The sequence below is a fragment of the Stegodyphus dumicola genome, chromosome 9, assembly GCF_044657685.1.
Source record: "Stegodyphus dumicola isolate Sdum_Otavi_A_Nest chromosome 9, ASM4465768v1".
Taxonomy (NCBI): Eukaryota; Metazoa; Arthropoda; class Arachnida; order Araneae; family Eresidae; genus Stegodyphus; species Stegodyphus dumicola.
In genome coordinates, this window is record NC_140776.1 from 119,456,248 (window position 1) to 119,472,191 (window position 15,944).

The 15,944-nt window shown below is 32.1% G+C and overlaps 1 protein-coding gene across 11 annotated transcripts in view; it reads right to left on the reverse strand.

The window, feature by feature from the left end:
• Positions 1-3,050: 3,050 nt before the first annotated feature.
• The window catches only part of LOC146995473 (cullin-5-like), a 154,301-nt gene continuing 141,407 nt past the window's right edge, over positions 3,051-15,944 (reverse strand). For 10 of the 11 annotated variants that reach the window (XM_085823992.1, XM_085823988.1, XM_085823986.1 and 7 more), the window contains 2 exons: positions 4,002-4,109; positions 3,237-3,279 (listed from right to left, as the gene is read on the reverse strand). In XM_085823992.1, coding sequence (XP_085680118.1) covers positions 4,102-4,109 — 8 coding nt within the window. In that variant the 3' untranslated portion in view covers positions 3,237-3,279; positions 4,002-4,101. Of the gene's footprint in view, positions 3,070-3,236; positions 3,280-4,001; positions 4,110-15,944 lie in introns of those variants that run through there. The other variant, XM_085823987.1, reaches the window with a different exon arrangement.

Consider the following 15,944-nt stretch of genomic DNA (forward strand, 5'->3'; position numbering starts at 1 on the left):
TCATATTATATGGTAATATTAATTGGTGGTAACTTAAATATTCATTACTGAATAATAAAGAGGGTGTTTACACATTTTCAAAATAATTTAAATAAAGAATTGAAGAAAAACAAATGTTTTGCAGTAAAAATTTGAGGCCACAAATTATTCATTGAAACGAGAAAAATGGTTTGATTTTTTTTTTTTTTTTTTTTAAATTTTTCTTTCAAAACGTTGCTTGCAAACAAATTGTGGACCGAGGAATATGTTTTTGCGCTTTCCGAAGAGTAATATTCCTATTCCGTAATTCAGAAACACGGTGAAATGAATCACATTACAATTTCTAAGTGGAAAATAAGCAATATTATTCTTCAGAAAAGGAAAAACCATCAATGGACCTTCTACATGGAAAGAAGGTTCCAAATGAATACCAAAAAAAAGGTACATACTGTTTCTAATGCCTCTCAAGTTTATTCTTATTCTGTAATTATGAAGCTTAGAGCAATGTATGCTATTATATTTTCTAAGAGCAAAATAAGCAACATTATTCATTGGACATGAAAAAAACCGTCAATTATTACTTCTGCATTGAAAAAACTTCAAGCAAATATTCAAAAAAGGTACATACTCCTGTTTCTATAGTTAAATCATTAGTAACCAGAGAAAATCCGACGATGCAGAAATCAATTGTAAAATCTTTAAATACATCCGTACCAACAATAAATAAAACAACAAACCAAGACTTACAACTTTAAAAAATCTAAAAAGCATAATGTTCACCAGCTTTCGCCAAGGCATGTGGCTCAAGACACAACAGCTTGCAGAACCCTGTATGAAAACTATTTAGCAGGACATAAATGAAAATACATTGCGACCTTTGCTGAAGCATGGTTTTACCTAAATGATGGCAGCAACTAAAAAAATGTTTTATTTGATACTGAAAAGGAAGAGAAAAAGAAACCATAAACTTAGTTCCGTCAATGCATAATTAAGTTTCTGTAATGGCTTTATGATTGCCGCAGGATTCTTTTACAGTAGGAAAATAAAAATAAGAAGAGCAGAAAAAAATTTCAACATTAATTCACTATCAAGAGAAAGTTTTATGACCGATATTGACAATAGAAATTCCATTTCTTTATGCCAGTGACTTTCAAAGCGTAAGAATTTATCAAGACAAAGCAAGAAGAATTTATCAAGACAAAGTCATACTTTGAAAAGTACCACAGAATTTCTTGAAAAAATGAAGACCGATCATATATACATATAGTACAAAGTCCGTAATCCGGACGTCCATTATCCGGAATGATCTATAATCCAGACCTCAAAATCCAAAAACTTTTTTTGTATGCTTTATGCATGCTCGTTATTGCTCGTTTGCGCATGCACGTTGGGAGGATGTGTCTCCAGACACATTAAAAAATGCTTGGCATAATTTATGGCCAGCTACCATATTTCATGGTGACCATATTTCATGGTCATTCATAGCCGCGAATTTGAAGGTATTCGGACATCGCAAAGTAAAGGTGAAATTTTCCAGTTATTGGATTTTGTAAAGAAATGTGGAGAAGCGATAATAAATGAAGATGATATAACAGAAGTTTTTCATTGGGACGACAATGCCCCAATTATCAATCAATTAATGGACAGCGAAATCTGTAGTATGGTTCTAGATCCAGAAAATACCGCTTCTGATAGTGAAGAAAGTGACAGAGAGGTTATTGAAAACAAAAAAATTTCGATTGATAAGTTAGTCGGTATTCGCAACACAACAATTACAGGACTTGAGCAGTGGAACTTTGTAACTGAACAAGAAATTATGTCTGTTTATAGAATTAAAAAGAAAGTATTGGCACAAAAAACAAACCAACTTAAACAACTTACATTGAAAGAAATGTTTAACACAGTAAACAAATAAATATTAAGCTTTTTTTTGTAAATTTTGATACCCTTTAGATCATAATTGCTCTTTATTTCATAAATTACAGTTTCATATTTTTAATTGTGTAATTTCTGTATGCAATCTTACCAGATTTAAATTGATGATCTTATGATCCGGAAAAACCCCTAATCCGGATGAAGTCCTGATGAGTCCGGATTATGGACTTCATACTGTATATACCTTTTTAACGTATTCGAACAAAGTTCCCTGACCTATGGACTACTGTGTATCTAGTGTCTCAAAATGAGCTCTTTGTAAGTGCTACCCACCACAATTGATGAACCCTGGAAGAAGTGGAACAGGAATGGAGATCAATACTGCCAAAATTTTATGGAGAGTCTTTCTATCATGGAAATCAGAAGAGCCCTTCCATCATAGAAATCATGACCCAGACTTACAGTCCAGTAAAAAGGCTATCAGATCGAACATTTAAAAAAATACTCTTCACATTTTAAACATAAATTAAATGGCCCAAAAATTATTCTAAAAATGTGTAAACACCCTCTGTAATAAATAAACGCATTTTCATAAGATATTGAATAATTAAAGAAAAGAAGAGAATTCCAGTTTTTATGAAATCTTAAGTTTATTCCCTGTTGTTCTTTAAAGTGGTTAGCAGTGCAAATGCCATATTATAGGACCTGAATTCGATTCCTGGAGAAGATATGGATGTTTGTCAATTCCCCTTTACTGGGGTACAATATTGAATACCCATGGACAATACTTCTGAGGATGAAATAGCTAAATGAGTGATATGCTCAGCCATTCTCAACCAATGCTTAATAAGTATGTGTCCACCCAATGGGGGAAAAAACAAATCTCATGCATTAATTTGAAAATTAAGTATTAATTTAAAATAAAAAAATTATTTTCATCAAATTTTACATTAACTAACAAAAATTTGGTATAGTTATGTAATGCATACATATATATTACATAGAACTGTAACTTAAAACATTTAAATCTGTCAATTATATTTTATACCTAACTACTGATAGCAGAAAATATAAATACATACCACTCCTTTTAATTTTTTATCAACTTCATCTGATGTCAATTTTTTGGTGAGAGAGGTTTTCCTAAGCAGCACATCACAATAATTAGCTAAAAGCTCGGCACAGCGAAATTCTGGTTGAGTTCTGTTGCCAATCCTGTAGAGAAGAACATTTAATATTCGGAAATTATTAAATAGCATTTTCTAACAAAGTGAGCAGAGCTACTTCAAAATGTACATTTTTATGTGACATTAAAATTAACAATTTATGAATTTTATGTGAAAAACACATATGATCTTACACTTTTTGCTTTGTAGACCACTCTAAGCAGAAAACAGATGTATCGTTAACAACTTCCTTAAAAGCCTGTGAATGAAATATTCTTAAACAAATAAAACAAAATACTAATTATTATTATTATTATTATTATTTACTATACACCTATTAACTCTTTCGCATCGATAGAGACCCAAATCTGTTTCTCTCAAACATCTGAAATGCCTGTATATACAAATTTTTGTTGGAATGGATTTTCTTTTCCCATTCAAAGTAGAATGCTACAGCATTAGCAATAGCTTACTTTTTTAAGTGAAGCGATTACTCTCTTGTGTGGTTTCACCCAGCGTGCAGTTTTCCCTTGGGACACGACTGCAGTTGAAAGCATCAATAGTGAAACATTGACAATACATAAAGAAGAGCAAAGGCACAATTCAAATAACAGAGCTACTTAATAGCTTCAAAAGAATGGTTGGTATGTCATTTAACAACTCCCGAAACCAATGCGGCATGCACTAACATGATGAAGAAAAGCACCAGGTAGAAATGTATTCAGACATTTGAGCAACCTGCTTATATCTGAATGGTCAGACGTTTCGGGTGACTTCGATGTGAATGAGTTAAAGCTGATGGAATATTTGCTGAAATTACAGGAATACCACAAGAACATTTTTTTTTTTTTTTTTTTTACTTTTACTTTTAAGAAATACATAAATATATTTTTCCCATTGAAATATTTCTGTTAAATTTGATTTTAACTAGAACATGCTATATGGTAAATATCTCAGTTATAACATAAATATGAGCAATACCTTATCTCTTGATGTTAAAAATCTAGGATCGTCATTAAATGCTTCCTTGACTAGCTTGCTAAACCTTGCAAATAATTTTAATAATTGTTCTACATATTTTTCAAAGTCCTGTAAAAATAAACACACCAGAAATATAATAGTAAATAAATAAACAGAAATTTAAAACAGATGCTATATAATAACAAATGAACTTTATTTTATGGTTCAGTTTCAAACACCAAAATACTTTTAAAAATTTATATCCTCCACAAATAAGATCTATAATTCTGATTTTTTTTTTCCACGCATAAACACAATGCTAGTTGCTTGAGAAAATAAATAACCTTTTAAATTTTTTAAAGTGACTTGGCATAATTCATAGTCTCAAATCATAAGAAACTATTGTATCGTGTGTAAATTTCTCTCGATTTTCAAACTGAAGTGTATTTTCTTGTAATTATTTTGTTACCACTGATAAAAAATGACCTTGATTCAAGCAGATGTTTAAACACAGTCTCTTCCACTCACGCTGTATAATTCTAGAGTCTGTTTTGGCATAAATTTTGTTCAGTACAGTGCTAAGAATTGAGAACTTAAAAATTCATTTTTGTCATATTATGTTCTTTTAGTTAAAAAAAAATAAAAAAAAAAAAAAGTTATTTTAATGGCTAGTCAAATTTGTGATGTATGTAGAAAAAATGCTGTTTTTAAACCCACAGTTTGAAGCTGCTTTGAAACACCTAAAAACCGAAATTTCAGCTTCGGGCATGGTGCATGCTCTGGACAACCATGCACAGTAAACAAGGACCTATAAAAGAAGCTATTGCTTAAGTTTACATGATACAATTCAGGAACTAATAGACAGACTAAATATTCCAAAAAGTATAGATCATTTGAAGAAGATCAGGCATGTAAATCCACTGCAACGTAGGAGTACCCCATACTTTATCACAGAAGAATACGCTTGCTCAAGTTAGCAGGTAATTCTTTGCTAAAAAGAAATAAAGAAGCTCCTTTTTTGAAATGACTCATTAATGTACATAAGTGTACAAGAAGTGTATAATATACTATAACTATAAGAAGAAAAAAGATCACAGGGTAAACCAAACAAACTTCCTTTAGCAACACTCACAGAGGGCACATCCCAAAAAAGTAATGCTTTGCATAAAAGAGTCTGCAAATGAATTGCATACTATGAACTATAGCCACTAAATCAGATAATAAATTTTGAAAATTTATTCCAAATGGCAGTTTATAGCAGCAATAGAAGCAAAGCATGAAGAACTGACCAACTGTCCAGGTGGGCCCCAGATTTCAGTGAATGTCAGACAAAGGCATGGAGTACAGCTGGAGGGCTTTATGACATTATCCTATATTTACTAGATTTTAATCCCTTCAGATCACTTCAAAATTCTATGGACAGCCATCTACGTTGACTGTAAAACAGAAGTCATTAACTTCTTTATGAATAAACCTAATGACGTTAAAAAAAATATTTTGCAGCTGCCAGATAAGTAACTAAAAGTCATAGAACAAATTTGTGCTTATGCGATGAATTTTCTTGTGTTTTGTAATCATCAAAATGTTGCAAAATTTTCCAGAAAACCTATACTTTTTACATTGGAGCTGTCTTTTGGAATCTTGTAAATTTTTTAACCATCAACAAGATAAATCATGTAATTCCTAAATTAAGCTTACTAAAATAACTGCCAAGAACATACCAAATTTTACCACTCCAAAAGAAATTAAGGATATCATTAGAAAACTTTATAAGGAAAAAAACTGATGTGAACACCACAATGATTTCCTTGTATGGCTTATTAAATTATACACATTTTTTGCTGCATTTCACTTAAACTCATTTCCTCAAATTTCATTAGAAATATATTTTACATTCAATTAATTCAGTTCTGATTTCATGGCATAGCAAAAATATATTAAAACTCAAGAAATCTTCATTAAAATTGTAAAATGCAAGAAAACCTAAAGTACCAAATACAGTTTAAAAAAACAATTTTTGCAATAAAAATTAGAGTTTCTATGCCAAAACAAGCAGTTTGACTATTGGACAGAAATTTTCGGCATACAAAAATTGAAAGTTAAATACTGGCCTTCCTGCACAAAAAGAAACTTAAGTTGGTGCACCAACTGATTTAATTCACTATTCTACTAAGAGCTTCAGATGTAAACGAATTGCAGCCTCATTAGGCTTAACATCACTTAAATTTTAAATTGTTGATAATTCTACAACTATTGCATGCACATTGACTAAAGGGCATAAGCCAGAATATAACAACATTATTCAGTCACTTTTAAAGCAAAAAATGCAAAATTTCTCAACATATAAGAATAAAAAGCAGAGATCACTGAGCCAGGTAAGAGGGTCTCTTACCTGGCACATATATATATATATATTTAAAATAAAGTTAAAAGTAAATTGGAGTCAAAGCAAGGTGAATCCTGGACAATATTAATAACTGCATCCTTTTAAAGGGGTTAAACATAAAATCAAAACATTTCAAAATAAAAAATTATCATAGTAGTATAAAACTTGAATTCTAAAAATGTAAAAAGGGAAAATATACACTCTTTTGAAGAAAAAAAAAAAAAAAAAAATCGAAGCACCAAAAAAGACTTTTGCAATCATGATGAAATTTGGTATACAAAAAGATCTTGATCGAACATGCAAATGATCAAAGTTTCAAGGCAAATGAACAGGAATTGCGATCATAGCCCGCGTTTCTAGTGAGCAATTTGCAAAGTATAAAACCAGTAATAGAGGAGGAAAATTTATCTTTCTTTGTTGCTGCCCTTGTAATTCCTTCAAGAAGCAACTAAAAATGCCATTACGATGATTCGAAGATCTTACAGACAACTAAACAACTTAAAATGTGGTCCCATTGTAGGGTTGTATGAAGCTGGGTGGTCACAGCGAGCAACAGGCAGCCACCTGCAGCGTACACACACTGCTGTGCAAAGATGGTGGCAGCAATGCTTGCTACAAGGAAATTGCCGACGAAATGAAGGCTCTGGAAGGACAAGAATCACAAATGCAAGGCAAGATACCAGGTTCAAACTGCCCCAATGGTATCACTGTCGACCATTCAATGCACTACAGCCATGTCTATAACTTCCATGGTACCGCCCTCCATCTCATGGCCCTTGTCTGAGGCAGGGTTACGCTCACAGAGGCCTTTAAGACGTTTGCCTTTGACCCCACAACATCGGCAGAGTTGTCTGGAGAGTGGGAGTTTCTTATGAAAGCAGGTCATCTTTAGTCATCCTCCGTACATCTTTAACAGCTCAATGATATGTTGATACCATCCTGAGGCCGGTTGCATTACCCTTCATGGCCCGTTGTCCTGGGGCCAATTTCCAACAAGATAATGCCAGGCTACATACCACTCGCATATCTCTGGAGTGTCTCTGCGTAGCTGATACTCTTCCTTGGCCAGCAAGGTCACCAGGCCTTTTACCAATCGAGCATGTCTGGGACATGATAGGCCGCCAGATTCGGGCACCACAAAATATTGCATATCTGGAGCGACAACTGGTGAATGCCTGGCAGAATGTGTCGCAGAATGACATTAGGAGCCTCTACCACTCATTGCCTCAACAAATTCAAGCATGCATTGCCGCCAGGGCGGTTCAAACAGTTGACTAGCTACTAATTTGAACACTCAATGCGTGATTGTGAGCCGTGAACAAGTATTATGACCTTGATTTTTTAATCCTTTTATTATCTGTGTATGAGCCATACACATATTCAATTTTATCAAAAACAACCACTTCCTTTATGGTGCTTCAATTTTTTTTTTTTTTTTTTGCAAAACAGTGTATACAAGAGCATAAAAATTAATCTCCCATTATTCAAACTTTAATTCAGAACTCATCAGGGGAAAATGAATAAAAGCTTCATAAAAGTTAATTAATATGCTTCGAAAATGCGTTTTGTTCTTCTGGTAAATTTGAGATCAAAAACCGACAAAAGAAGGAAATTTATAATACATACAAACTCATATTAAACCAAAAAAAGTGAATCTGAACATTACATAATGTAAAATGATTATTCAAAAAAAAGGGGGGCTAAAATCATTATATGTATATCTGAAATTCAAATTGAAATATAAAGACAGATCACAATGTAAGTGTATTTTAAAACAAATAGTTATTTAAACAATATTCTAAAAATGAGTGTTCCCTGATTATGTTTAACTAAACTTTTAATTCCAAGAAAACGAATAACTCTTCATAAAGATTGCTTAAATAATAAAATCAAAGCACAGCCCATTTCGGCAAAAACTGAAAGTCTAATAAAAATAAAATTGAAAGAACCTATGAAATATAAAATTTAAAAAATGCAAACTTATTGAAAACATATCACATTCTTCAAACGAAAATTTACTGAATCCTTCAGATGACCAAACTGAGTTTCTTGTAGAATTCAGAGTGGCTCTGAAGAACCCAAAGATGGTAGTTCTTGGAAAAAGTATGCAATGAGGTTCAGTCTCTAACAGCAGAGCTAAGTATTTAAACATGTGTTCAAATAAACCTCTCCTGTTAAACTCTGTTTGTGGGGAAGTCAAATGTGGGTGCGGTCGTGAAATTTACTACCACAGGGAAGGGTGACCACCAAAGTTCAAAGTGGCACCGTTAAGAAACTCTAAAAATGCTGTCTTCTGTAAAATCTTAAAATTGTGAAAGTAGTACTGGCTCAAAGTTGAGGAAAAGAAAAAATATATTTAAAAAGATAAAAGTCTTCATATAATTGGGGTACAAAATGTTTCTGAAACTAAAAAGCCCCATTTTAAGCAAGAAAATTTGCCAGTAAAATATTAATAATTGAAAAGGAAAAGAAACAAAATCTTTGTACATATTTACATTAAATTTCTTACCGTAGCCACCCAACTATTACCTCTGATTAGGATTTAAGTAATAAATATCAATTCAGAAGTCAAACAACAAAAATCAGCGTTATATTTTCAAAATTTTCACAGGACTAGTTTCGATGGTTCTGCCGAACCACCATCCTCAGCTGCAAAACCGCAAATGAACAAGATAGGAAATAATGATTAGATATGATAAGAAAGCCTGGACAAGAATAAGCAAGTGGCGCCATCTGTTGATGAAACCAGAACTAAAACATAATTTCTTTAAAGGCCAAAGGCAAAGATGGATTGGAATTAGGATCATTAACTAGAACAGAAAGGTTTTTTTTTAATGTGAAATGCTTCTAGAAAATCCATTTCTCGAATGGAAGATGTTTTTTGAATAATTTTGGCAGCAGAAAAATTGAAAGTGTGATTTTCGGACCAACAATGTTGAGCAACAGAAGACTTCTGTGTTTCCTTTTTTCTAACATATGACTCATGTTCCTTGACGCGAAATTTTAAGGCTCTCTTAGTTTGGCCAATGTAATACCACACTGGCAAGGAATCCTATAAATACCCCAGGAATTCATATACAGAATGGGGTCTTGGAGTATGGAACTCGGAATTTTATTGATGGGAGAATAAACAACCCAAAAGTTAAATTTCTGCAAAATATGTGCAACTTTATAGCTAATTGATGGAAAGAAGCGAATGACAACAGAATTTTTATAATCTCCTAAAACAAGAGTGTGCCTTTTAGTGTGTTGAGATGAGAATTTTTTAACTGCTTGATTAATAATGTTAGGTGAAAAGCCCCTGTCAATAGCTATTGCTTTTAAATAATTTAGTTCTTTATCAAGGGATAGTTTGGAGGAGCAAGCTTGAAGAGCACGGAAAACATAGGAATAAAATGAAGCTAACTTTTGTTTAGTCGGATGACATGATTTAAAGTGTGGTAGAAGGGAAACCGAAGAAGGTTTACGGTAAACCGTAGTACTGAAATTGGATGTGTTATGTGTGACCAGAATGTCGAGAAACAGAAGAGAATTGCAAGTCTCAAATTCAAAAGTGAATTGAATAGCAAGATCAATAGAATTCATTGTTGAAAGAACTTTATTTAAATCATCTTTATTACCTTCAAACAGGGTAAAAGTATCGTCTACGTAATGGAACCATGCCGGGAAGTTTAATGTTTCAAACAATTTTGATTCCTAATAATGCATGTAGATATCAGCCAGGATGGGAGTGAGGGGGCTTTCCATGGCTAATCCCTCAGTTTGCTCGTAATATTTATTTTGGAAAACAAAATGTGTTTGTTTCAAACAGAGTTGAGTGAGAGAAATTAGCTCATCAATTTCGATGCAAGACAAATGAAATTCACGAAATCTGGTTTCTAGACATCTTAATGCACCTTCCACTGGAACATTGGTGAATAATGATTTTACATCAAAAGAAACCATGAGTAAATTTCTAGGAGAAATGTTTTAACCTTTTTTACAAACTCTATTGAATTTTTTATTGTGTAAATGTTATTGTCTAATAGAGTTGAAAATCTAGAAACTAAATATTTAGCTAATGGATATGAGGCAGTACCTGAGTTTGATACAATAGGGCAGAAAGGAATACCACTTTTATGAATTTTGGGAAGAGCATATAATCTGGCAAAATTCGCAACAGATGAGATAAGCGAATGTTTTAAGTTGCTTGAAATGATTCGTGAAAATTTGATTGCAGTTTTCATTTTTGACAGGTCCGAAGGTGAAGGATCTTTAGGGATCGGATTATATGGTCCTTCGTTTAAGAGTTTAGTGACACCATCAATGTAAGTGTTCTTATCCATGACAGCTATCTGGCCACCTTTGCATGCCTCTGAAATGATAATATACGGGTTAGAATGAATTTCGCGCATTGTAGCTCTTTCTCTCACAGTTAGATTTGGTTTCAAAGGTTTATTATTGAATTTCACATTATGAGCGATAAGATGCCTAATCATTTCTTTCTGTGAATCTGAAACTTTACTGAACTTGAAAGTTTTTTCGATAGGAGCCAAAATCTTTGGAATCGAGAGTTTACAGGTTTGTGAGAAGTTAAAATTATATTTTAGACTTCTCTCTTGTTCTTCTGAAAGACTAACATTAGAAATATTAACTATTGGCTTGATGTTTACAATGGGAAGATTTTTTTGAACTACTGGAAGACTGTAAAAAAAGTTTTTCGAATATAACTGCAAGGGTGTTTTTATGACGGTTAACTGCATTCTCCGTTCTAGACCAAGACTTTTGTTCAAGGGCAGTGAATTTTGGATATGAATTAGGGAGTTCCAGATAAAGCTTATAGAGTTCATGTTCAATTTTGGACAATTGTTGACGTGTATCCCTTATGATGGACCGAAGTAAGGCAAGCTTGAAATTTAACAGAATTCTTGAAATGCGACTGGAAGGTTTTTGATTAGATTTGATTTGAATAAAATTGGAGATCAATTTTTTACATTTACATTTAAGTAAAAAGTCAAGATGATTCAGGAATTTTTGCTGCTTCAGGTGTAATTTAGTGAAACGATTAATGGATGAAGGCATGATAAACAATGCAGAAAATCAAACTAAATAATAATAAAGCACATACAAAACAGCAGAAAAAACTTTCACTGAAATGAATAGAAAACAAAACGCTTGTAACCAAAATGCATGAAATCAGACAAGCAAAGCACAATATCCAAATATGCGAAACATAAACAGAACTAGAAAATTGCAAAAAAGTACTTACCGAAACCCATTCAATCACAAAATGGCGGCCACACCATGTGCAAAAAAGGAAGCAAAAAATAAGCCGTTTTGGGCTCGGAAACACATACAAACGCAACACGACAAAAACCACGTGGAAAAAAGAAAGCACAAAATAAGCCTGTTTGGGACTTCTATAATTAAGACACAATAACACGCCGAACAAATACTAATTCAGAAGTCAAACAACAAAAATCAGCATTATATTTTCAAAATTTTCACAGGACTAGCTGCAAAACCGCAAATGAACAAGATATGAAATAATGATTAGATAAGAAAGCCTGGACAAGAATTTTTCTGTTCTAGTTAACGATTCTAATTCCAATCCATCTTTGCCTTCAGCGTTTAAAGAAATTATGTTTTAGTTCTGGTTTCATCAACAGATGGCACCACTTGCTTATTCTTGTTTAGGCTTTCTTATCTTATCTAATCATTATTTCCTATCTTGTTCATTTGAGGTTTTGCAGCTGAGGATGGTGGTTCGGTAAAACTATCGAAACTAGTCCTGTGAAAATTTTCAAAATATAACGCTGATATTTGTTGTTTGGCTTCTGAATTAGTATTTGTTCAGCGTGTTATTGTGTCTTAATTAATAAATATCATATCACTATAAATGAAAAAATTTTTTTAAAAGTAGTTAATAGCAGCTTTCTTCAGGGTTATAGAAATTTTGAATAGAGGTGTTTTATTCTCAAAGAGAATTTTGACTAAATAATTTATTTCTTCTTGTAAGTATTCGACTTTGTTACAAATACTTTTTATTCTAAGGAGCTGAGTATGTATGGTATTTAGAATTACTCTTCTGGAGATACTGGAGTGTCAATAGATTAGTTTAACAGTAGGAAAATCAAAATTTCTTCTTGTCATAAATTTTGATATCTTTAAAGTTGATAATTTGCTAATCAAGTTAATTAATATCTCCTTGTTGAAAGTTAGTTTTATTGAGTTTCAAACATGAAGGATAAATGTGATCGAATTCTATTTTATTGAAGTTATTGATTGCAATAATATCATCCATGTATTTGTATATGCTTTAGTAATATGAACTTTGTACTTGAGATAACTGTTGTTGAAAATGAAATTCCTTGGTGAAAAGGTACACATTATAGATCACTGAACTAGATCTTATTCCCATTAGGATACTGTTGATTTGCTTAAAAAAAGCATTATTAAAAGCAATGTAATTATTAAAAAGAATACTTTCTAAATACAGCTGCCATTCTTCCTTGGAAATAACCGTAATAATTTGTGGAAATAAATCTGGTAGAGTTAAAAGACTGTCAAATACTTCTTGCAACGGAACAGCCATGTATAAATTCTCAAAATCATTAACGGAAAATAATTTTAATTTTAATAGTGAGAAGCATTTCTAGTATCTGTGTGTTATTACTTATTATCCAAGTGAAATTGTGATCTTGCATCTGTGTGTCTTAATTAAAGTAGAGAACTGTTAAGTATTTTAGCAAAACGGTTTTCTATTTCTTTCATGTAATTTCTGGTCTTGTTAGCTATAAATTGAAATCTGGCATTTTGTGAAATTTGAGCAATGCATAAAGGTTGGAGAATCTATTGTAAAATATACTGGTGGTTATTTTAAGTCTTCAATGAATTGCAGTGAAACGTCTTTGCAGAATATTCGCCATAGTTACTGCGGCATGGAGTTCTTCTATAATCAGATTATGGTAGAAAACCTTTTAAATAATACTAAAGTTGTTACTGGCTTTGCCAATTTTCGTAATGGTAAAAAAATTCTTCAATATTTTAACTTTCTTGTCTAAATCTCATTTATTATGTGTTCTTTGGTATGCTTTTTGAAGTCATGGAGCATTGCTTCTTTCTATTCTAGATAAGTTGTAGTAGGTAAGTTAGTTTTGTAGCTGGAGAAGACTATGGAACTTTCTAGATTTTTTCCAAATTATTGGATGCTGAATTTTTTGCTTACTTTAAAAGTGGGTTGAAATTTGGTGCCAAGATTCATTAAATGCTTTAAAGTTCTGTCTTTAATAATTTTTATATATAATTGGTGCAGCTGATTGCAACAAAAAAAGGAGTTGCACAATTAGATGTTATAGCACTCCCATGTACAAAATTTCTCTGTTCTACAGCTAATTGTTTTTGAGGTAAGCGAGACACATACATATGTATGTACAGATGTCATGGAAAAAAAATTCCTTCTGAATCCATTTTGGAAAGAAATTCCTTTATTCAGGCCATATGCACAGATATCATTGAGGAGGAGGGAAAAAAAACCATTCAAATGGATTCGAGAGAGGTAAAATGGATATTTTCATTGAAATATATCCGGAAATGTTTCTATTACAAAGCTTCCTTTACTTTGTACAAAGAAGTAAAAAATGTTAAGAAATGATCCAATTACCAAAAAATTTATAAAATATGCATCTAAAACTATCACATGACTGTGCAGTACAATAAATACCTAAAACATATATTTTTAAATGTTCGGGAACTTGCAAACATTTGCATACTACAGAAAGAAGGGAAAGAAATCATGCCAACTTAATAGCTGGAAATCATTCAAACTTCTACCAAAAACACATTTAGAAAGAATTAAATAATGTCTTTCCTTATAAAATAATATATTTGGTTTCAAAAGACATCTTTTTTACCAGAAGACACTTTCTATAAAAATGACATATCAATCTGGTATTATTATTCTTTTTAAAAACAATTTTAACTTCTCGCCTATTTCTAATTAACTTAAAAAATTCTTATTACAAAGAAAATGTTTTAAAAACACTTAAGCATTAATTAAAATACTTCTAGCATGTTTAATTAGATATATATTACCAAAAAAAATCTATCAAATATAATACAGTCAAAGTAAAGAATTAATGGTACTTCCTTATTATAGTGGCCCCCAAGACTAAGAATCACCAATCAACAAGATATCTCACCAGCTAGTGAGACACAAAGATATAAATAAATCACACAATATACAATAACAATAATACTCAAATCTTGTTGCCTAAGAATAGTTTTAACAATCATTATGGCAAGGCCATTTTTCTGAAACTGCTTTTAATTGATTCCTCAAAAACATAATTTTTGCCTCCACAGAAATTCTGAAAGATATGATTTGAGGTGATGTTGAGCCATGGCCTGTTGTTTACCACCACGCCACTTGGCTAAACACCCCATTCTATCCACATCTAGAATGTGGAATCGGTAGGGAAAATGACGAATTCTGATTCCTGAAATTTTAAACACTCCGATTCCCTCATATATATATATATATATATATATGTGCATGTGTAATGTTTTCAGTTATTCCCACACATCGTGGGTGAATGGTGAGGCTATTCCATTTCACGTTTTGGCAGATGGTTGACGAAGCTGGGATGATTGCAACACGGAGAAAAATGACGACTCGGGACTTTTCACTTTTAACAGCACATCTTTATTTTATTTTAAAGCAGATGATTTTTTCCAGATGAAGTTACTCAAATACTTATTCAGTAATTGAATTATTAGATACGACTGACTTATAACGTTCTAACAAAGAAAGAAGAGCATAGCGGAGGCATTAGCCGAATGAAGGCGAGAAGGCATCTGTGTAGGAGAACTTATGACGCAGCATTTATATGAAAGGTTATGTAACAGAGTAGCTTCTAGAAAAATGTAGAAAGACTTATGACGCAGCATTTATATGAGGAGGTTATGCAATAGGCGCGACTGTTCTAGAAGGTACTGGTGTAGGGGAAGATCCTGAATTGCAGAAAATTAATTAAAGGTTGCTGGTTCGCAAAGAGCAAAGCCATCATATTTCTTTTTATATTTTACATCTCCCCCCCCCCGTCAAAAGGAGAGGCCTTGGTGAGAAAAGCATTAGTACAGGAGTAAAGCAAAAGTATGAGAAAAGACATGAAAACATCCAGGACATAGCGTACAAGCTTTAACTATGGCCTATCATAGTTTATGACTTTCTCATATAAAATTTGGACTTTATAGCATATGAAATTTTGAACATTAAAACTATGAGTTATAAATACATATACAATATATGACTAATTTTAAAACTATAACATAATAAATATGGAATACTGATAAATAAATAAGTTATTAATTACAAAAGTTCTCAATTTTGTTAAAATGTCCATTTTGTTTTTTGAAAGTCCTTTTCATAAAAAGAGTTCGAATAGAATGAAAATATCTGGTAAAACCTCTCAATGCCAGATAGTCCACAAATATGATGCATTTTTTTCGCTGAGTATGTTTTCATAATAGTAAGCTTTGATTAGAAAATATTTTACATTTTTTAAATTTTTATATTTTAAAATGCCTTTGTTGAAAAA